Here is a 23161-nt window from a genome sequence, read left to right as displayed (position 1 = left end):
ACATACACATATATATATATTAGAGAGAGTCTTGCTATGTTGCCCAGGTTGGTCTCGAATTTCTGGCCTCAAGTGATCCTTCCACCTCAGCCTCCCTAGTAGCTGGAACTACAGGTATGAGTCACCACACTTGGCTCATCAATTGTATTTATATTGTTATTGTCAAGCCACAGTGTCTGGCCTTTAGCAAATGGTTAATGCAGAGGTTCCCAAATTGGTTCAAGATAATTTCACTTGTTAATAGTGAGTCCAAACAACTTAAAAAATGTATGTCCTAATAATTTAGCAGCAATTTGGAAAAAAATACACATAAAGTTAAAGAAAAGACTCAATAAATCAATTTTCTTATTTCATTTTTAAATGACCATAATTTCTTACTAATGAGATATAGGTATAAGCCTATTAGACACTGTACGACTTCTCAAAACTTGGAATCACATTGGACACTACCATCTTCATTTCCTATTTCACATTGATTTTTGTGTGGTACTTCTTTTAATCACAGCAACTAACAAAACTCCAGCTTGCAAAGATGTAATAATATTGAAAGGAACAGAGAGTAATCTAATGTTGAAACTGTGAACTGTCTGGAGCTAATAGTTTAAGTGATATCTGACAGATGTTGAATTATTATTATTATTATTTTTGAGACAAGGTCTCACTCTGTCACCCAAGCTAGAGTACAGTAGTGCCATCTCGGCTCACTATAGCCTTGACCTTTTTGGAGGCCTCAGCCTCCCAAAGTGCTGAAATTACAGGCATGAGCCACTGTACCTAGACTTGAATATTATATTATTGTGTTTCCATTGAAAATTTAAAATGTTCTACAGCACTCTTGTGAATTGCTCCAATATCCAAGGTGCCTCAGAGTAGTTTGGGAACTGAGGGGGGTTAACCAATTTTAGTGAATAAGCATTGAATTTATTTTTGAATTTTTATTAATAGCTGTGGTGTACTTTTCAAAAGAATTATGTGAATCCTACAGGTAAAATGTTTTAATTAAGCTTCTTTACTTTCTTGGTGGTTATAAGAAGCAACAATTAAGAGATCAGGTAGTTAGCTTAAAACAGTCCAATTTATTCTCCAAAGAAGATATATAAATGGCCAATAAACACATGAAAAGACATTCAACATCACTAATCATCAGGCAAATACAAAACACCACCACAGTGAGATTCCACTTCACATCCATTAGGAAAGCTATTATTTAAATAAAGAAAAAAACCCAGAAAATAACAAGCGTTGGCAAGGATGTGAAGAAATTGGAACTTTTGTGCCTTGCTGGTGGGAATGTAAAATGGTGCAGCTGCTATGGAAAAAAACACTACTGAGCTTCCTTAAAAAATTAAACATAGAATTTTATGATCCAGCAATTCCATTTCTGGGTATATACCCAAAAGAACTGAAAGCAGAAACTTGAACAGGTATTTGTACACCAATATTTGTAGTAGCATTATTCACAATAGCCAAAAGGTAAAAACAACCCAAGTTGAATGGGTATCTGTTCATTAACAGATGAATGGATAAACAAAATGTGGTATATACATACAATGAATTATTCAGACTTAAAAATGAAATTCTGACACGTATTACCAATATAAATGAATTTCGAAGATATTATACTAAGTGAAAAAGGCCAGACAAAACAGAACAAAAATTACATAATTCCACTTACATGAGGTACCTAGAGTAGTCAAACTCATAGAGACAAAGCAGAATGGTGGCTGCCAAGGGCTTGAGGGAGGCAAGACTGGGGAGTTATTATTTAATGGGTATAGAATTTCAGTTTGGGATAATGAAAAAGTTCTGTAGATGGATGATGGTGCTGTTTGTACAACACTATGAACGTACATAATGCCACTGAACTATATGTTTAAAATAGTTAAAACTAAATTTTATGTTGTATATATTTTACAATAAAGAATAGGTTGATATTAATTATAAAGAAAATAGCTCCATGTTGTATACATCTGAAAACAAAATAAAACAAAAAGAGACTAATTTTTAAAATATTAGAATAGCTCAACCACATTAAAAAAGTTGTAAGTCAAAGGGCCAAGTTTTCATTCTCTTTCCTTACAAATATGTAACTTAAATGAACATATGGCAGAATACCATAACAGTTTCTCACTCTGCTTTTGTGGGATCAATATAACATTATGCATTTCTACCAATAAACCAAATATCTCATCACTGATTACCGTTTGAAACCAACCTGAACAACAAATCCTTATGGAAACCCAGACAATCTCATTTAAAAAGATTGCCTGTGAATGCAATGAATAGTTAGAGAGACTAGTGTTCCTTTTGGAAAAGAATACTTACTGCCTTCCCATGTACACTGTAACAGATTAAGAGCACCTTCTATTCGTTTCCAGTGCTGAAGATGAAAGAAAGCATAGGCAATTGCTTCACTATCACCCCGTTTCAGAATGTGTTCTGGAGGTAAAATTAAACTTTTCATCTCTAATAAATACTGAAAAAGTAAAACACACACATATACACACAACAGAAAAAAGAAAAATTAAACTGTGTTAAATTCAAATGCCCACAAAACTGTAGATTCAAAGTGTTAGAAAGTCAACCTGATTTTTAAAAAACTAACTGAAATGACATGAAGATTCTACTGATAACGTGTATAAAATGCTTATATACGCAAATTATGAAAACCAGAATATTTCTATAGGTAAAAATAAGGTGATAAATGGCATATGTGTGGCCTGGCTAAATACAAAATGGAAACTCGAGCTGAGGAGATAATATGAGAGCAGCTATTTATTTTTCCAAAAATGAATTAAATGTAAAAATTACACGTTTTTTTTTTTTTTTTTGAGACGGAGTCTCACTCTGTAGCCCAGGTTGGAGTGCAGTGGCCGGATCTCAGCTCACTGCAAGCTCTGCCTCCCGGGTTTATGCCATTCTCCTGCCTCAGCCTCCCCTAGTAGCTGGGACTACAGGCACCTACCACCTCGCCCGGTTAGTTTTTTGTATTTTTTAGTAGAGGCGGGGTTTCACCGTGTTAGCCAGGATGGTCTCGATCTCCTGACCTCATGATCTGCCCGTCTTGGCCTCCCAAAGTGCTGGGATTACAGGCTTGAGCCACCACGCCCGGCCCGTATTTTTTATTTTTAAACTTTATTTTTTATTTTTAATTAAGCCATTTCCTACTGAAAAGAAGAATATAAAAATTATGAAATCCAATTTTGGAACAATATTTGTGGCAACATTCAATTCTTTTTTCTCTTATTTACATTTTATAGGTGAAAGAACTTAATTGTGGAAAAGTTCAATTAAATTCATATTTACTAAGTTCAAAGCACTATGGTTGTTAGGGAATACCAAAGAACACTCTGCCTGTTCTCTGGAGCTACATAATGCAATGGAAAAGACAGATTTCTTAAGTGAATAATTATAACAAGACTATGGTGAGTACTTTATTTGAGGTAGAAACAACGTACAAGGCCAAGCGCAGTGGCTCACGCCTGTAATCCCAACACTTTGAGAGGCTGCGGTGGGCGGATCATGAGGTCAGGAGATGGAGATCATCCTGACCAACATGGTGAAACTCCATCTCTGCTAAAAATACAAAAATTAGCTGGGTGTGGTGGTGCCCGCCTATAGTCCCAGCTACTCAGGAGGCTGAGGCAGGAAAATTGCTTGAACCTGGGAGGCGGAGGTTGCAGTGAGCCGAGATTGAGCCACTGCACTCCAGTCTGGCGACAGAGTGAGACTCTGTCTCAAAAAAAAAAAAAAAAAGAAACGAAAAAAAAAGTGCAATATATAGGAATACAGATAGAGGTATTAATTTTTTAAATTTATTTTTTAAATAACAGCCTTTATTGAGATGTAATTCACAAACCTTAGAATTCACCCATTTAAAGTATACAATTCAAGGATGTTTAATATATTCAGAGAGATGTGCAACTATCGCCAAAGTCAATTTTAGAACATTTTCATCACTTCAAAAGAAAATCCTGTACCCTTTAGTTACAACTCACTTCTCCCCTACTCCCCTAACCCCCTTAAGCAACTACCAATCTATCTTATATCTCTATAGATTTGCCTATTCTGAATATTTCATACAAATGGAATCATTTTGTCACTGGTTTCTTTCACTTAGCATGTTTTCAAGGTTTACCCTTGTAGCATGCATGGTACTTGTGCCTCATTTCTTCTTATGGCTGAATAATACTGCATTGTATGTATAATACATATGTTCTGTTTATCCATTCATCAACTGACAGATATTTGGTTGTTTTTAGCTTTTGGCTATTATGAATAATGTTGTTATAAACACTTGTGTATAAGTTTCAGAATGAATATATGTTTTTGTTTCTCTTGAGTAAGTACCATGGAGTAGAATTGCTCTATGTTTAGGAAGTATTATGATTTAGGGGCTAGAAATAAACCACTTGATGGGATTTGACCTGATATTTACAGATAGGTAGAATGTGGATAAGCGGACTGGGGAGTGAGGAGAATAGCAGGAGGACAAACAAAGCACAGGGCCATCTTGAATAAAGGCACTGAACCAAGAGAGCACAGTGCAGGATGCATTTAATGTGCCTGTTAAAGAAGTTATAGTCTACCAATTCTTCTTCAGATATGAATCTAAATTCTTAAACTCCTAATGAAAATACTTGTACTAATATTATCATTTATTACAAAAGCAGTGTAATCACAGTTGCTATACCAATCAAATGTACTTGTTATATGTAGAAAGATACAAAGTTAACTATTTGTACAGCATCTTTACTATTAGTCAACTTAAAACCTTTAAAAACTTATTTAGTTAGCTAAATACTATCTCCAAAGACTGAGACCAGAATGCCCTTGCCCTTCTAGAATAGGTTTGAAATTACCTCTTTGGTTCTAAACAATTTGATATCAAATTCTGTGTCATAAGATACAAATTATGTTAACTTCTTTTATAAAATATAAAAAGAGAAACATTCCAGAGGTGTCTCAAAAAATACATTCTCAGATTTCAAATTCTAGTTTCTCAGGTTGTTATACAAACTAATGGGATAACATAAATTAAAGAGCTGAATTTGTGAAACACTTTGTAAAACTGCTACAAGCAATAAGACTCTAGGAAGACTCTCAAAAAGCCGTAGTGGTTTCAAAATTTAAGCCTTAATTTATTCAATCAATATGCATGTACTCCTCATATAGTATCTAAAATAATTTTTTGGTTTATGAAGTGTACCTTCCAACAATTACTAAGTTTAATGCCCATCTTTAATTACTCTTACTCTTGATGTCTTTGGCTCTCTTCTCAAAGTGTAAGAATGTAGTCTGCTCATCAATTTATTTTAGCAGATGTCACAAACTATGAGATTATTTACTAATCCAGTTTGGGGACTTAACATTTCCCATTCAGTTTCTTAAAGGAATGCAGCAGAGGTTGTGTCCTGGTCAAGCAAAGCCCATTTGATGCCTGGTTGGGTTCTCTCTCCTTAGTGCTTTGGGCCTATATTCAGGAGGGTAATATTCTTTCTAATCCCCTCTAATCCTTGCCCATTTTTTTAAAACACAGTAAAAGATCACTCGCACCAGGCGGCTGTGGGAAAATGGACTCAAATAGCTGACCTCTGACATGACTCCTTATGTTCTTTGCAAGCGCACTAAGAGCTTCTTCAGTAGGAAGCAAAGAAAATGTGGCAATCACAGTGGAATTGTCACCATAAAAAGAATACTGAGTTTTCAGAAGAAAACTGCATAATACTTAAACCAGGTTCTTTCTATTAAAATTCTGTTTCATTTCACAGACAAGAGACAAAATATCTCAAATCATTTTCAGTGAATTTTAGAACTCAGAAGCCTGAAACCCCAACATGTTAAGTATTTAGTATATTCGTAACCATTTAGCAAATGTAAGCAAAGATATTCAGTTAACAATTATTCAGTAAAACTTATATTACAAAAAATATCAATTTGATGTGAAAAAACACTTTTATTTATTTTTTTTGAGATGGAGTCTTGCTCTGTTGTCCAGGATGGAGTGCAGTGGCTCAATCTTGGCTCACCACAACTTCTGCCTCCCGGGTTCCAGTCATTCTCCTGCCTCAACCTCCCAAGTAGCTGGGACAACAGGCACGAGCCACGATGCCAGGCTAATTTTTGTATTTTTAGTAGAGACGGGGTTTTACTATGTTGGCCAGGCTGGTCTCGAACTCCTGACCTCGTGATCCACCCACCTCGGCCTCCCAAAGTGCTGGAATTACAGGCACGAGCCACTGTGCCTGGCAAAAAAAAAAATACTTTTTTAAACAGCAACTATATACCTAAATTTTTACTGTTTAATAATCTAAGTGATAATTCATGTGGCAAACACACATGGCAAACTTATTAATAAATTATACTTCAAGATTTTATATTAAAAATATTTTCTATTTAATCATTTTAAAAATCTTCCTTGGTTGGGCACAGTGGCTCAAGCCTGTAATCCCAGCACTTTGGGATGCCAAGGCAGGTGGATCATGAGGTCAAGAGTTCAAGACCAGCCTGGCCAAGATGGTGAAACCCTGTCTCTACCAATGATACAAAAATTAGCCAAGCATGGTGCTGGACGCCTGTAATCCCAGCTACTCTGGAGGCTGAGGCAGAGAATTGTTTGAACCCGGGAGGTGGCAGTTACAGTGAGCCAAGATTGTGCCACTGCACTCCAGCCTGGGCAACAGAGCAAGACTCTGTTTCAAAAAGAAAAAAAAAATCTTCCTTATGCTAGCTTATTTTTTATTAAAAATAATTATTTGTTATTTATTATTATTGGTGGTCCTACCCACTAGCAAATATCCTTTCCAATTTGACTTTAAAACAAAGCAAGTTTTTGGGCCGGGTGCGGTGGCTCACGCCTGTAATCCCAGCACTTTGGGAGGCTGAGGCAGGCGGATCACTAGGTCAGGAGATCGAGACCATCCTGGCTAACACAGTGAAACCTTGTCTCTACTAAAAATACAAAAAATTAGCTGGGCGTGGTGGCGGGCGCCTGTAGTCCCAGCTACTTGGGAGGCTGAGGCAGTAGAATGGTGTGAGTCCGAGAGGCGGAGTTTGTAGTGAGCCGAGATAGTGCCACTGCACTCCAGCGTGGGCGACAGAGCGAGACTCTGTCTCAAAACAAAAACAAAAACAAAAAAGCAATTTTTCAATTCCTGATTAGACACTGAAAGAAAAGTTAACCCCCAAAATATAAGAGAAAAATTTCAATTTAAGGAAAAGGTGTATAAATTATAAGATTATTATTTTATCTCCTTCACAAACTGCTACTCAGGAATTTCCGCTACCCAGCATAGGCTGTAACTTATTACACTATAAAAACCATATCCTTAAAATTCTACTACCATACCTAGCATATTACACGAAAAGCAAGTATTAAAATACTTATTGGCCAGGCATGGTGGCTCACACCTGTAATCCCAGCACTTTGGGAGGCTGAGACAGGCAGATCACCTGAGGTCAGGAGTTCGAGACCAGCCTGGCCAACATGGTAAAACCCCGTCTCTACTAAAAATACAAACAATTAGCCAGGCGTGGTGGTGGGCACCTATAATCCCAGCTACCTGGGAGGCTGAGGCAGGAGAATTGCTCGAACCTGGGAGGTGGGGGTGGCAGTAAGCTGAAATCGTGCCATTGCACTCCAGCCTGGGTGACAAGAGCGAAACTACATCTCAAAAAAAGAAAAAAAAACTTATTAACTGAGTTAATCTGATAAATACAGCTGAAATGTCTTCAAATTCAAATTTATATTTTAGTTTTTACCAAAGATATATTTTAATTCTCTGGGAAAACTAAAACCAAATATAAAAACAAAAAACTCTACTACCCAGACTTTAATTTTCTAAAAAGAATATAAAAGATTAAAAACTGACCGATGATTTTTTTTTGTTTTTTTTCTGCTTAGTAAAGTACATGGTCAGTGTACAGAAATGGAAACATAACAAAGCTAAGTAGTAGAAAATAATATGTTTGGAGAATAAAAAAAGAGAAACTAAAGACAGGGCATGGTGGCATGTGCCTGTAGTCCCAGCTACTCAGGAGGCTAAGGCAGGAGGATAGCTGGACCTCAGAAGTTTGAGGTCCCTGCCTAAAACAACAACAACAACAACAACAACAAAACACAATAATTTGATTTATGTTTGTCTGGATTTCCTTTTTTATGCATAATACATTTTGTACCTCCCTTCCTGTCTCTATACAGATCTAACTTTTTTTTTTTTTTTTTGGAGACGGAATTTTGGTCTTGTCCAGACTGGAGTGCAATGGCATGATCTCGGCTCACCGCAACCTCTGCCTCCTGGGTTCAAGCGATTCTCCTGCCTCAGCCTCCCGAGTCACTGGGATTACAGGCATGCACCACTGCACCTGACTAATTTTGTATTTTTAGTAGAGATGGGGTTTCACCATGTTGGTCAGACTGGTATTGAACTCCTGACCTCAGGTGATACGTCTGCCTCAGCCTCCCAAAGTGCTGGGATTACAGGCGTGAGTCGCCCGGCCAATCTAACATTTTTAATTGTTGTATGGTATCACATTTAAAGCTGAGTTATTTCATAATATAGTAAATACGGTCATGGTAAAATCATACTGTCATCTATAAAAGGTAAAAAATGGTATTATTAAGCAAAACTTGTAAAATAGTTATGTAAACTGGCTTAAAAATGTCAAGAAATGATGGTTCTAAAATTTCACTTTTTTTTTTTGAGACAGGGACTCACTCTGTCACTCAGGTTGGAGTGCAGTGGTACGATCATAGCTCACTGCAGCCTCGACCTCCTGGGCTCAAGCAATCCTCCTGCCTCAGCCTCCTTAGTAACTGGGACTATAGGCACATACCACCACATTTAGCTAACTTTTTTATTTTGCATTTTTGTAGAGACAAGGTTTCACCATGTTGCCCAGGCTGGTTTCTAACTCCTAGGCTCAAGTGATCCTCTCACCTTGGCCTCTTGAAGTGCTGGGATTATAGGTGTGAGCCACTGTGCCCAGCCTACTTTCTTTAACTTAGATAGACTTTAAAAGCAATGCATTTCTAAATTACAGACATGTCTGTTTCCCAGTGTTTACCGAGTGTCTCTATAGACTAGGAAGAGTATTGGACATTAAATGATAAGACAAGCGCCCTGCTTTTGTTCACAGGGAACTAAGGAAGAAACATATAAACAGACCAATTAGAAAAAAAAATATGATTGAGGTACTGAAGAAACAGAGAAGAGAAAGCCGTTATCTCTTCTTGGGAAAACTAGAAAAAAACTCCTTATAAAGGAGCCAACAGATGAGCAGGGTCTTAAAGAATGAGTAGACATTTGCCAGGTAGAGAAGACAATGGCAGTGAGATATGTTGAGGCATGACCAATCCAGGGAACAGTGACAATGGACATAATGAGCAAAGCAGAACTGGCAAAGAGTAAGGCTGGAGACAGACACTGGCCCAGTATATGAAGGACTTTTATAGGTGTAATACTAAGAGGTTGGTCCTTATCCTGTAGGCAACTGGGAACAAGCAGAGGTCTTTTAAGGCTTGCTATTTAGGTAGATAACTCTGGCAATAGCTGGAACGGAGAAGGGCTGATGGCAGAAAGATGAGTGAGGAATCTGTTTTAATAGTCCACACAAGAGATGGTGAAGTATTTGAGATTCTTTCTATATCTATCTCTATATGTTTAGAAATGCATAGAAAATATATACACCAAACAGTAGCAGGTGGTTACTTCAGAGACGTAGAATTGGGAGGGAGAGAACAGGAGGTTTCCACTTTGTAAACATCTGAAGAGTCTGAATTTTTAAAAAGTACCTATTACTTTTGTTATAATAATAATAATAATATATTTTAAAAGTACAGGTAATGAAGGCAAACAAGGGGGGATTTTTTGCCCCCCTTGTTTGTGATGGGGGGATGAGATAGATGGCTAGATCTGAAAAACATTTCAAAACATTTCAAAATGTTTCAAAAACATTTCAAAGGTTATAATATGAGTTGGTAATTTGGAAATGGCAGAGGTAAGCGTTAATGAAGAGGATAATGAAACCATAAATCAAAATATAGAAATAAACGAAAGGCAGTTTGGCAGTTTGAAGAAAAGACTTAACAAATTTTTTAAATTCTGTTTGAGACACATTAAAGTGTTTGAGGTACTTATCATGTGATTTCCACAACTAGATGAAAATGCGAAGTCAACGGACAAAGAAAGAAGCCAGAGATAAAAGACACAGATTTGGAAATTATCAGCAAATAAAATATAGCTGATGACACAAACCAAAGCTGGGACCTAATATGTGCTATCGGACCTTCCATATTACCTCTGAATCAGCCTATTGCGTCTGTAATGAGAAATTGCTTGGGACAATTTTAACTAACATTCAACTATGAACAATACATTCAAATGAGTAAAACAAGAGAGTTTAGCCTCTTGCTTTTCACTAAAAATAAAATTATTAAGGCTCCTTTGGAAGCTATGGTTAAAAAGACATAATGATGTATGGTCTAGTGGTTTCTTTTATGACTCTAAAGCCCTATCTATGCTTACACTCAAATTTACTTTAATTTTGAACTGCTTTGATCTTTATAATTTATCTTTAGATTACTTTTTTCTATTACTTTGTAAATCTTACAACAGCTTTTGACCAAAAGCAATATAATTCTGACCTGAAGTAATGATAATGCTTTATAATCTTCGTCTTAAAAGCAGAGGTTAAAGAAAAATCTCTCTGAAGGCATCTGAAATTAAGGTACTTTGCTCTTGATCAGTCATGCACACAAAGAACCAATTTATCTCTGCAATTAGTTTTCTCAGTGCACATTCTATGAGATTGGACAGGCAGGGCGAATGCAGAGTCCACATTGGTATGTACTGGGGGAGACTAAAGACAGTTCTCATATAGAAAACAAACAGAACTGCTATGTGAATAAACTGAAAGAAAACATAATACTACCTCACAGTTTCAGGAGCAAAGTAAAGTGACTTACACTGAAGGGAAAAGGAAAGGAGGCTGGAGAGGGCACTTGCTACAAGAAACCTCCTTTCCACATCATCCTACAGAGACACACCTCAAGATATAAGCATTTCATATCTCAACTCTTCTACTTAGGCCACAGTACAACACAAGGGAAAGGCAAAGATTTCATTGTGCCCTAAGTCTGGGTCACAGACTTCAACACCACTTCTCCTTTGCTCTCTTTACTCCTGCTATGCCACTCGGAATGTCAACTGAGCACCTGTTTCCCTTTTATCTTTTATATATGCCAGTGTTATGATATAAGTAGTTTAGCCAATGAAATGCAAGCCTGCTGCTAAAGAGCTACTATCAGCCAGGTGCAGTGGCTCAGCACTTTGGGAGGCCAAGGAGGGTGGATGACCTGAGGTCAGGAGTTCAAGACCAGCCTGGCCAACATGATGAAACCCCATCTCTACTAAAAATACAAAAATTGGCTAGGTGTGGTGGCGGGCACCTATAATCCTAGCTACTTGGGAGGCTGAGGCGGGAGAATTGTTTGAACCCGGGAGGCAGAGGTTGCAGTGAGCCGAGACCGCGCCATTGCACTCCAGCATGGGCAACAAGAGCAAAACTCCATCTCAGAAAAAAAAAAAAAAAAAAAAAAAAAGAGCTACTATCTTCTAGGGTGGATAAGACTTGTAACATTCTATGGGCTTCCATTTCTGATCAATCAGAACAGATTTTACTTTCTACGTATCAATTTATTTTTAAAACTTCCCCTGCACGTAAAAGTCTCCAGGTATAGTCTACTTTCTTGGCAGCACAACACTAAAAACAGTTTTATTGTAAAATAGGAAATAGTAATTTTTATTTAATTATTATTATTGAGACGGAGCTTTGCTCTTGTTGCCCAGGCTGGAGAATCGTTTGAACCTGGAGAGGCAGAGGTTGCAGTGAGCCGAGATCGCGCCACTGCACTCCAGCCTGGGCAACAAGAGCAAAGCTCCGTCTCAATAATAATAATTAAATAAAAATTGCTATTTCGTATTTTACAATAAAACTGTTTTTAGTGTTGTGCTGCCAAGAAAGTAGACTATACCTGGAGACTTTTACGTGCAGGGGAAGTTTTAAAAATAAATTGATACGTAGAAAGTAAAATCTGTTCTGATTGATCAGAAATGGAAGCCCATAGAATGTTACAAGTCTTATCCACCCTAGAAGATAGTAGCTCTTTTTTTTTTTTTTTTTTTTTTTTTCTGAGATGGAGTTTTGCTCTTGTTGCCCATGCTGGAGTGCAATGGCACGGTCTCGGCTCACTGCAACCTCTGCCTCCCGGGTTCAAACGATTCTCCTGCCTCAGCCTCCCAAGTAGCTGGGATTACAGGCGCCCACCACCATGTCTGGCTCATTTTTTAAAAAAATATTTTTAGTAGAGATGGGGTTTCACCATGTTGGCCAGGCTGGTCTCAAACGCCTAACCTCAGATGATCCACCCATCTCAGCCTCCCAAAGTGCTGGGACTGCAGGTGTGAGCCACCGAGTCCAGCTAAAATAGCAACTTTTACATGTTACAGACAACATATTCCTAAATATGTACTCTGGTTACAGGGATTTACTAAACACACTTTTGTTATTGTTTTGTTTCTTACTGCTCTACTTTACTCTTGCCGGAAGGGCTTCTTCTGTAAGACACAAATAAACTGTTTTCAGGGTATTGTAACTAATTTAAATTAGTTATTACCTAACTATTATTATGTTATTAGCTAATTCAAATTAGTTAATTCCTAACTGTTTTCAATATCTTCACCATTACCTCATCTCAACAAAGGAATCCCCCAAACCTTATACATTCTAAGGCTACAAGCACTAAAATAACGTCCACAAAGAAGCAAACACTGGAACAACTCAAAGACGATGGGCCAGGCACAGTGGCTCATGCCTGTAATCCCAGCACTCTGGGAGGCCAAGGTGGGTGAATTGTTTGGGCCCAGGAGTTCGAGACCAGCCTGGGCAAATGGCAAAACCCCATCTCTACAAAAATTACAAAAATTAGCTGGGTGGCATGCACCTGTAGTCCCAGCTACTCAGAAGGCTTAGGTGGGAGGATCACTTGAGCCCACCAGGCTGAGGCTGCAGTGAGTCATGATCATGCCACTGCACTCCAGCCTGGATGACAGAACAAAACCCTGTCTCAAAGAAACAAAAAAAAGGTAACAGAAATAAAGTGACAACCACCATGATAATCAATATTGCCTGACACTCAGACACCGTGTTAAGCACTTCACATACATTATCTAATTTAATCAGAAGGCATGATACTTTTACAATGCTTTCCATGCTAAGTCAAATTTTTTTCTTTATTGAGGTATAATTTTAAATACATAGTTCCTAAATATGCAGCTTGATGAGTTTTGACAAATGTAGACAAGTAATGCCCAAATCAAGACATATTTTCTTTTATTTTTCTTTTCTTCCCTTTTTTTTTTTTTTTTTTTTTTTTTTTGAGACAGAGTCTTGCTCTGTCACCCAGGCTGGAGTGCAATGGCGTGATATAGGCTCACTGCAACCTCCGCCTCCTGGGTTCAAGTGATTCTCCTGCTGCAGCCTCCTGAGTAGCTGGGACTACAGGTGCATCCCACCATGCCCAGCTAATTTTTTGTATTTTTAGTAGAGATGAGGTTTCACCATGCTGGCCAGGCTGGTCTCAAACTCCTGACCTTGTGATCCGCCTGCCTCAGCCTCCCAAAGTGCTAGGATTACAGGCGTAAGCCACTGTGCCTGGCCATCTTCTTTCACTCCAGGGAGTCCTCCTTTCCAGTTAATGTCTCACCTGACCACCTGAGGCAAACAGTGTTTTCATTTCTACCACCACAGATCACTTTTTGCCTTTTCTTGAACTTCACATAAATGAAAACATTCAGTATATACTTGTTTAAATGTCATATTTTTGGTTTTATTCATGTTTTGCTTGTATCAGTAGGTCTTTTTATTGCTGAATACCACTATATTGTAACTTATTTATCTATTTACCTGTTGAGGGACATTGGGATTGTTTCTAGTTTGGGGCTATTATAAATAAAACTGCTACGATATTCATGTTCAACTCTTCTTGATGGGTATATACTTTGGAGTAGGATTGCTGGATCACAGGTTGAAAGATATGTTTAATTGTATCAGAAATTGCCAGTTTTCCAAAGTGGTTGTACCATTTTCTAATCTTAGCAGCAATGTATGAAAGTTCTGACTTCCACATTCTTACTGATATTTTATCAGTCTTTTAAATTTTAGTCATTCTGATAGATGTGAAAGTATTACTTCATGATTTTATATTGCATTTCTCTGATAACTAATGATGTTTAACACCTTTTCTTTTTTTGCCTGCTTCATTTTACTTTCATATGAACATCTCTTTATGTGTTATTGGACATACCAATATTTTCTTTTGTAGTATCTGTTCAAGGCTTTTGCCCATTTTTTTTAATATTGTGGTTTTTTATATGTATATATTTTAGATGAGTCCTTTATCAGATAAACATATTAGAAATATGTTTTTCCTGTCCGTGGCTTGCCTTTTTGTCTTCTTAACACTAAGATGAGCAGACTTTTAAAATTTTGATAAAGTTCAATTTATAATTGTCTTTTCTTATAATTGCCTTCTATGTCCTAAGAAATCTTTCTTTACCCCCAGCTTTCAAAGCTAGTCTTAGATGTTTTGGTTTACATGTTGTATAGTTTTAGTTTTTAAATTTAGATCAACGACACATTTCAAATTAATTTTTCTGTATGCTATGTGAAAAAATTCATGATTTCCCCTACCACATTTAGATATCCAGATGTTCTAGTACCATTTGTTGAAGAAGTTCCATTTCCCCATTGAATTGCATTGGTGCTTTTGTCAAAAATCAAGTGACAGTATATATGTGGATGTTTTGTCATATATATGACAGTATATATGTGGATCCATGCTGTGATTTTTTATAGTAATTATTTTACATTTGAACATAAAATAAAATTTAGAAGAATTCAGCTGTAGTATGCTTACTTTAAAAATCTTCAACAAAATATTACAGCAAGCTATTGTTAGATCTTAAAGTTGGACAACATCATTCTAACTGATATGTGAAGTGTCATACCAAGAATAGTTACATCTATAGTAGATCACTGACACTCATGGATATAACATTTACAATTTCTACTCTTTGTGGGAGCTCTAAATACCCATGATTTATAGCAGCCATCATCTTTGCTAAGGCACAAATTTGAATAATGTGTGTTGAGGTTTGTGCACACATGTGAATGATGTACCTAATGAATACATCTAGCAGCCTCTTCAGTATCTGTATCTCAGCAAGGTTTGTGACCCATTCTCATGTTTATATTTCATAGGTGAAAATAAATGTAATAGTGGTATTTTCAAATATGGATATTTACAATGGTTCTGGATCACATTAATCAAGAGTGTCAATGGTCTATGTAATAATAATGTTAAAGAATACCTTATAATAAAAAGAAAAATAGAATACCTTTAATTTAAAACAACAACAACAAATTTAGGCCAGGCACAGTGACTCAAGCCTGTAATCCTAGCACTTCAGGAGGCTGAGGCAGGAGGATCGCTTGAGCCCAGGAGTTTGAGATCAGCCTGGGCAACAAAGGGAGACCCTGTCTCTTATAAATAAACAAATAAATATATAAATAAATTAATTAATTAAATAAAAATTTTAAAATATGCAACTTGAACATTTATCTGTCCAAAGAAAAAATACAAACAGCCAATAAACATATTAAAGTGATGCTCAAATATCATTAGTCATTAGGGAAATACAAAACAAAACTACAATGAAATGTCATTTCATACCCATTGGGATAACTATAACAAAAAAGACAGATAATAATAAGTGTTTAGACAAATGTAGAGAAACTGGAACTCACACATTGCTGAGGGAATGTAAAATAATGAAGTTACTCTGCAAAACAGTTTGGCAGTCTCTCAAAAAATTAAACAGAATTACTTACGATCTATCAGTTCCACTTCTAGGTGCATACGCGAAAGAAGTGAAAAATCTATGTCCACACAAAAACTTGTAAATGAATGTTCACAAAAGCATTATTCATGCTAGTCAAAAAGTGAAACCAACCCAAATGTCCATCAGTTGAATGTATAAACAAAATGTGGTACGACGGAATAGTATTCAGCCATAAAATGAAGGAAGTACTGACACATGCTACATTATGCTAAGTGAAAGAAGTCTGACACAAAAGGCTACCATTATATGATTCAATTCATATGAAAACTCCAAAATAGGCAAATGCATAAAGACAGAAAGTAGATTAGTGGTTGCGAGGGACTGAGGGGTGACTACTAACAGGTACTTCTTTCTGGAAAAGATTCCAGAATTAAATAGTGGTAATGATTTTACAACCTTGTTAATATACTAAAAAGCACTGAATTATATCCTTTAAAAGTGAATTTTACAGTATGTAAATTATCTCAATAAAAAAGACAGTATCGGCCGGGTGCAGTGGCTCACGCCTGTAATCCCAGCACTATGGAAGGCCGAGGCAGGTGGATCACGAGGTCAGGAGATTGAGACCATCCTGGCTAACACAGTGAAACCCCGTCTCTACCAAAAATACAAAAAATTAGCCGGGCATGTGGCACGCGCCTGTAGTCCCAGCTACTCAGGAAGCTGAGGCAAGAGAATCGCTTGAACCTGGGAGGTGGAAGTTGCAGTGAGCCGAGATCGCACCACTGCATTCCCACCTATGTGACAGAGGAAGACTCCATCTCCAAAAAAAAAAAAAAAAAAAGACAGCATCTATAAAACCATTTGATGGTTGGATAAGAAAAGTATGAGATACCAGAATGAATGAAACAGAATGCTGTGGAATATTTAGAATATATGAAACATTTTCTACTGAAAATAAAACTGACAATTCATGTAGTAGCTGAAAGATACATAACCTTTTTCGTGTTTGGCAACTAAAAAAAAACTTTACTGAACCAAAGCCATAGCTCAATAATGAAAAATAAGTCAAAAACCATGAACACATGCTGTTCTAATTTTTTTACTATGGTACTATCAGTTACTATACACTGAAATTCATTTAGTAGAATAAAAAAACTATACAAGCTATCAATATTAATGAAATACCTAAAAGCAAATTCTTTGCCTGAAGAAATGTAGATGATATTTCTCTATTGCACTTCTAATAGTTTCCAGCTTTAACAAATTGCATAGCTCTAGACCTACAGCCATTTCTGTTGTAGTTATGTGGAAAGTTGCCAAAAATATTTCCTGCTAAAACAGCTATATCCTTTGTCATTTTACTGCTAAGATGCATACAACCATTTGCATAATAAATTTGTGAGAATAAAATATGTATATATACACATATATTTGAAATGTCACTGTTACTTAGGTTAAATAAATTATCATGACTCACAATTGAACTGTGAAGAAGAAAACCTTAAATCCCTTTATGTTTGCTTGCTTCCAGCTGACAGTCAGGAATAGAGACCATTAACAGGAGAAAAAGAGGGGTCTGTACATACTTCATCAATAGTAAAACCCTAGCAAAAACAGCCAACCACAAATTCCAGAGCTCTCCCAGTTCATATAACATCAATGTTATTTAAGTGAGATATTATTCAGGTTGGTGAAGCTTAAAATTTCTCCAAAAAACTGGCCGGGCATGGTGGCTCATGCCTGTAATCCCAGCACTTAGGGGGGCTGAGGTGGGTGTGCCACTTGAGGTCAGGAGTTTGAGACCAGCCTGGCCAACATGGTGAAACCCCATCTCTACTAAAAATACAAAAATTAGCTGGGCGTGGTGGCGCATGCCTGTGGTCCCAGCTACTCAGGAGGCTGAGGCAGGAGAACTGCTTGAACCCGGGAGGTGAAGGTTGCAGTGAGCCGAGATCACCCCATTGCACTCCCGCCTGGGTGACAGAGCGAGATCGTCTCAAAGAAAAACATATTCTCCAAAAACCTTAATAATTATTGTGTTTGATGACACTCAGCTTAAAGGGTCTATCTACAAACAATAGTATCAGTTTATAGCATCACTCTACTTAGCTTGGTGTTTTGAAATAGCTGAATTGTCAAGTGCTTTGATATTTAGTTGAGGGGAAAATGGGTAAATTTCTACCTATAAATAAAAATGATGCTAAAATGTTAAAGTGTATGTGTGTATGTATATCTATATATATATCTATATAGTTTTATTTATTTATTTGAGACAGAGTTTCACTCTTGTTGCCCAGGTTGGAGTGCAATGGCGCGATCTCAGCTCACTGCAATCCCCACCTCCCAGGTTCAAGTGATTCTCCTGCCTCAGTCTCCCAAGTAGCTGGAGTTACAGGCATGCGCCACCATGCCTGGCTAATTTTGTATTTTTAGTAGAGACGGGGTTTCTCCATGTTGGTCAGGCTGGTCTCGAACTCCTGACCTCAGGTGATCCACCCGCTTCGGCCTCCCAAAGGGCTGGGATTACAGGTGTGAGCCACCACGCCCAGCCTCTATAGTTTTATTGAAGCATATTTTATATATCCCAAAATTCATGTTTGTAACCATAGACACATCTTGTACGTACTGCAAGTTCACTTCCAGACCACTGCAATAAAGCGAATATCAAAATAAAACAAGTCACACAAATTTTTTGGTTTCCCATGGCATATAAAAGTTACTTTGCCCAGATCCACCAGAGGAATCACTATATATGGGACCTACGGCCTTACTAAATGTATTTCTGAAATAACAGGACTTCCAAGTCAAAATGACTCCTTGATCTGTGGGTTGCAGAATGGCTGTTGTGTTAGCAGTTATGAAAACATTAATCTCCTCGTACATCCCCATCAGAGCTCTTGGGTGACTAGGTACACTGTTAATGAGCAGTAATATTTTAAAAGCAATCATGTCTGAGCAGTAGTCTCAACAGTGGGCCTAAAATGGTGTGTAAACCATCTATAAACAGATGTGCTGTCATCCAGGCTTTATTGTTCCACTTATAGAGCACAGACAGAGAAGATTTAGCATAATTCTTAAAGGCCCTAGGATTTTTGGAATGGTAAGTAAGCACTGGCTTCAACTTAAAGTCACCAGCTGCATTAGCCTCTAAGAAGAGAGTCAGCTTGTCCTTTGAAGCTCTGAAGCCAGGAAAACTCCTCTCTAGCTATGAAAGTCTTAGTTGACATCTTCTTCCAACAGAAGGCTGTTTCATCTACTTTGGAAATCTGTTGTTTCTCAACATGAGCAAAGCAGGAAAAAGAAAAAGAGGAAAAAAAATTTAAAGAAAATATTTTGTTTATTATATCTACCTTCATGGAATAAATATAACTCTAAATCAAAGAGGAAATTATAAACAAATTATAAAATATTTTGGGCCAAGGGAGGTGGCTCACACCTGTAACCCCAGCACTTTGGGAGGCTGAGGAGGGAGGATGCTTGAGGCCAGGAGTTCAAGACCAGTCTGGGCAACATATGGAGATCCTCTATTTTGTTTTAAAGAAAATATTTTGAACTAAATTATGTAAAAAATGTTGCTATAGTATGCAGTTAAAATTGTTTTTAAAGAATTTACATTTTTTTGAAGAAAATATTTTGAACTAAATTATGTAAAAAATGTTGCTATAGTATGCAGTTAAAATTGTGTTGAGAGAAGTTTCTAGATTTAACTGGGTATATCAGAAGAAAGGCTGAAAATTACATAGTTAAGTACCTATGTGAGAAGACACAGGAAATTAAAATAAAATAAACTCAAATTAACTTGAAGGAAGGCAATAAAGAGCAGAAATGAATGAACCAGAAAATAAATAGTAGAAAAAAATCAACAAAGCCAGAGCTAAGTTCTTGGCAAAAACAAGTTAAGACTGACAAAACCCTAAGGAATCTGATCAAGAAAAATAAAACTAGCCAATGTTAGGAATTAAAAAGTAGGGCCAGGTGCCGTGGCTCATTCCTGTAATCTCAGCACTTTGGGAGGCTGAGGCGGGCTGATCACCTGAGGTTGGGAGTCTGAGACCAGCCTGACCAATATGGAGAAATCCCGTCTCAACTAAAAATATAAAATTAGCTGAGTGTGGTGGCGCATGCCTGTAATCCCAGCTACTCAGGAGGCTGAGGCAAGAGAATCGCTTGAACCAGGGAGGTGGAGGTTGCAGTGAGCCGAGATCGCGCCATTGCATTCTAGCCTGGGCAACAAGAGCAAAATTCCATCTCAAAAAAAAAAAAAAAAAGACATTAAAAATTGGGTATTATAACTAATTCTGCAAATACTAATATGGCAATAAAAGGATTTTATGAATACTTTATGTCAATACATTTGAAAATTTTGATGAAATAAATTTTTAGAAAAATACAACTTACCAAAAACTAACATAAGAAACAAAAAATTTCAATAGTTATGATATGCTTAGAAATTGAATTTGTAATAAAACTATTAAAGAAATGAAATTTATAACTCAAAGTCTCACAAAGAAAACTGAAGAATCAGATGGCTTGAATAACAAATTTACTAATCATTTATGGCAGAAATAATTCTAATTTTATTCAAATTATTCCAGAGAATAAATAAACAGGGACCACTCTTTAACTCATTTATAAATCCAGAGCCAGGCACGCGTTTGCTCATACCTGTAATCCCAGCTCTTTGGGAGACTGAGGCGGGCAGATCGCTTAAGCCTAGGAGGCGGAGGTTGCAGCGGGCCAAGAAGGCGCCACTGCACTCCAGCCTGGGCATCAGAGCAAGACATTGTCTTTTTTTTTTTTTTTTTTTTTTTTTTTTTTTTTTTTTTTGAGACGGAGACTCACTCTGTAGCCCAAGCTGGAGTGCAGTGGGGGTGATCTCGGCTCACTGTAACCTTCCTCTCTAGGACTCAAGCGATTCTCCTGCTTCAGTCTCCCAAGTAGCTGGGACTAGAGGCACACCCCACTACACCTGGTTAATTTTTTTGTATTTTTAGTAGAGACGGGGTTTCACCATGTTGCCCTGGGTGGTCCTGAACTCCTGAGCTCAGGCTATCCACCCGCTTTGGCTTCCCAAAGTGCTGGGATTACAGGCGTGAGCCACTGTGCCCGGATTTTTTTTTTTTTTAATGGGACAGAGTCTCACTGTCACCCAGGCTGGAGTGTACTGGAACGATCTCGGCTCACTGCAACCTCTACCTCCTGGGTTCAAGCAATTCTCCTGCCTCAGCCTCTCAAATAGTTGAAGAGTCTGTCTTAAGAAGAAAAAAAAGGGCCGGGCGCGGTGGCTCAAGCCTGTAATCCCAGCACTTTGGGAGGCCGAGACGGGCGGATCACGAGGTCAGGAGATCGAGACCATCCTGGCTAACACTGTGAAACCCCGTCTCTACTAAAAAATACAAAAAACTAGCCGGGCGAGGTGGCGGGCGCCTGTAGTCCCAGCTACTCGGGAGGCTGAGGCAGGAGAATGGCGTAAACCCGGGAGGCAGAGCTTGCAGTGAGCTGAGATCCGGCCACTGCACTCCAGCCCGGGCGACAGAGCGAGACTCCGTCTCCAAAAAAAAAAAAAAAAAAAAAAAAAAAAAAAAAAAAGAAAAAAAAGGCCGGGCGCACTGGCTCATGCCTGTAATCCCAGCACTTTGGGAGGCTGAGGCGGACAGATCACGAGGTCAGGAGATCGAGACCATCCTGGCTAACACGGTGAAACCCCGTCTCTACCAAAAACACAAAAAGAAAGGCGTGGTGGTGGGCGCCTGTAGTCCCAGCTACTCAGGAGGCTGAGGCAGGAGAAAGGCGTGAACCCGGAAGGCACAACTTGCAGTGAGTGGAGATCACACCACTGCACTCCAGTCTGGGTGACAGAGCAAGACTCCATCTCAAAAAGAAAAGAAAAAAATCCAGAAATACAGAAAAAGTACAGATCAAAAACATAAAGAAAGGGAGGAAATGAAGATAATTAATAAATAATACGAATGAATAATAGTGGTTACCTTTAGGTAGGAAGGGAGGTTGTAATGAGAAAGGGCAGTCAGGTAGGCTTCTGTGGGTTGATAATGTTGTTTCTTGACTTCAGTAGTTTTCAAGCATTTACTTTGTAATAAATCATTAAGATACACATTTCTGTCTCATACACTTTGCTGCATGTGTAGTAGAACTCATAATAAAAAGTTTACAAGGCCGGGCGCAGTGGCTCATGCCTGTAATCCCAGCACTTGGGGAGGCTGAGGCAGGCGGATCACAAGGTCAGGAGATCAAGACCATACTAGCTAACATGGTGAAACCCCATCTCTACTAAAAATACAAAAAATTAGCCGGGCCTGGCAGCACACGCCGGTAGTCCCAGCTACTCGAGAGGCTGAGGCAGAAGAATCGCTTGAACCCTGGAGTCAGAGGTTGCAGTGAGCAAGAGATTCTGCCCCTGCACTCCAGCCTGGGCGAGAGCGAAACTCCATCTAAAAAAAAAAAAAAAAAACAGCTTACAGTACTCGCTCCTTATCCTCAGGAGATATGTTTTAAGATTCCCAGTGGATATCTGAAACCACAAATAGTACCAAACCCTACGTACACCATGTTTTTTCCTCTAAATATATGCCCATGATAGAATTTAATTTATAATTTAGGCACGGTAAGATACTAATAACAATAACTAATAATAAAACAGAACAGTTATAACAATATGTTAATCTTGCATTTGGGCTCACTATTAACTAAAATAAAGGTTACCTGAGCACAAGCACTATGACAGTGGATCTGATAACCGAGTTGGCTACTAAGTGACTAAGAGGTGGGCAGCACAGTGTTGGATATGCTGGACAAGGGGATGAGTCATGTACTAGGCTGGATGGAGGGGGATGGCGTAAGATTTCATCAAGCTACTCAGAACAGCATGCAACTTAAAACTTATGAATTGTTTATTTCCGGAATTTTCCATGTAATATTTTCAGACAGAGGCTGACTGTGGGTAACTGAAACCATGGAATACAAAACCGTGGATATGGGTGAACCACTGTCTTTAAATTTATGGAACCAGTGTCACTTAATGAGAGAATGGTATAAATATTTGTTGACTCTGTTTCTTGGACTTAAGTACTTTTCTTAAGCATATCTTTACTTACTCTAACAGGCTTACAACATCCTTTTCTTGGAAATTTTCTTTTAGCGATTAATCTCTTTACTGTAACTCTTTAGCTTCCAAGCTCTATTAACACCCTTTCACTGGAATCAATAGCTATAATTACTTTCTGCAGTAAGGGCATCTA

General features: G+C 37.9%; 1 protein-coding gene across 1 annotated transcript in view; it reads right to left on the bottom strand.

Moving 5' to 3' along the window:
- Nucleotides 1–23161, bottom strand: part of ST7L (suppression of tumorigenicity 7 like) — a 98866-nt gene that overhangs the window by 31880 nt on the left and 43825 nt on the right. The window contains 1 exon segment of the mRNA XM_031936426.1: nt 2326–2476. Within this exon segment, the coding sequence (XP_031792286.1) occupies nt 2326–2476 (151 nt within the window).

Source organism: Piliocolobus tephrosceles, chromosome 1, assembly GCF_002776525.5.
Source record: "Piliocolobus tephrosceles isolate RC106 chromosome 1, ASM277652v3, whole genome shotgun sequence".
Lineage (NCBI taxonomy): Eukaryota > Metazoa > Chordata > Mammalia > Primates > Cercopithecidae > Piliocolobus > Piliocolobus tephrosceles.
This window is presented reverse-complemented; position numbering and strand designations above follow the sequence as displayed.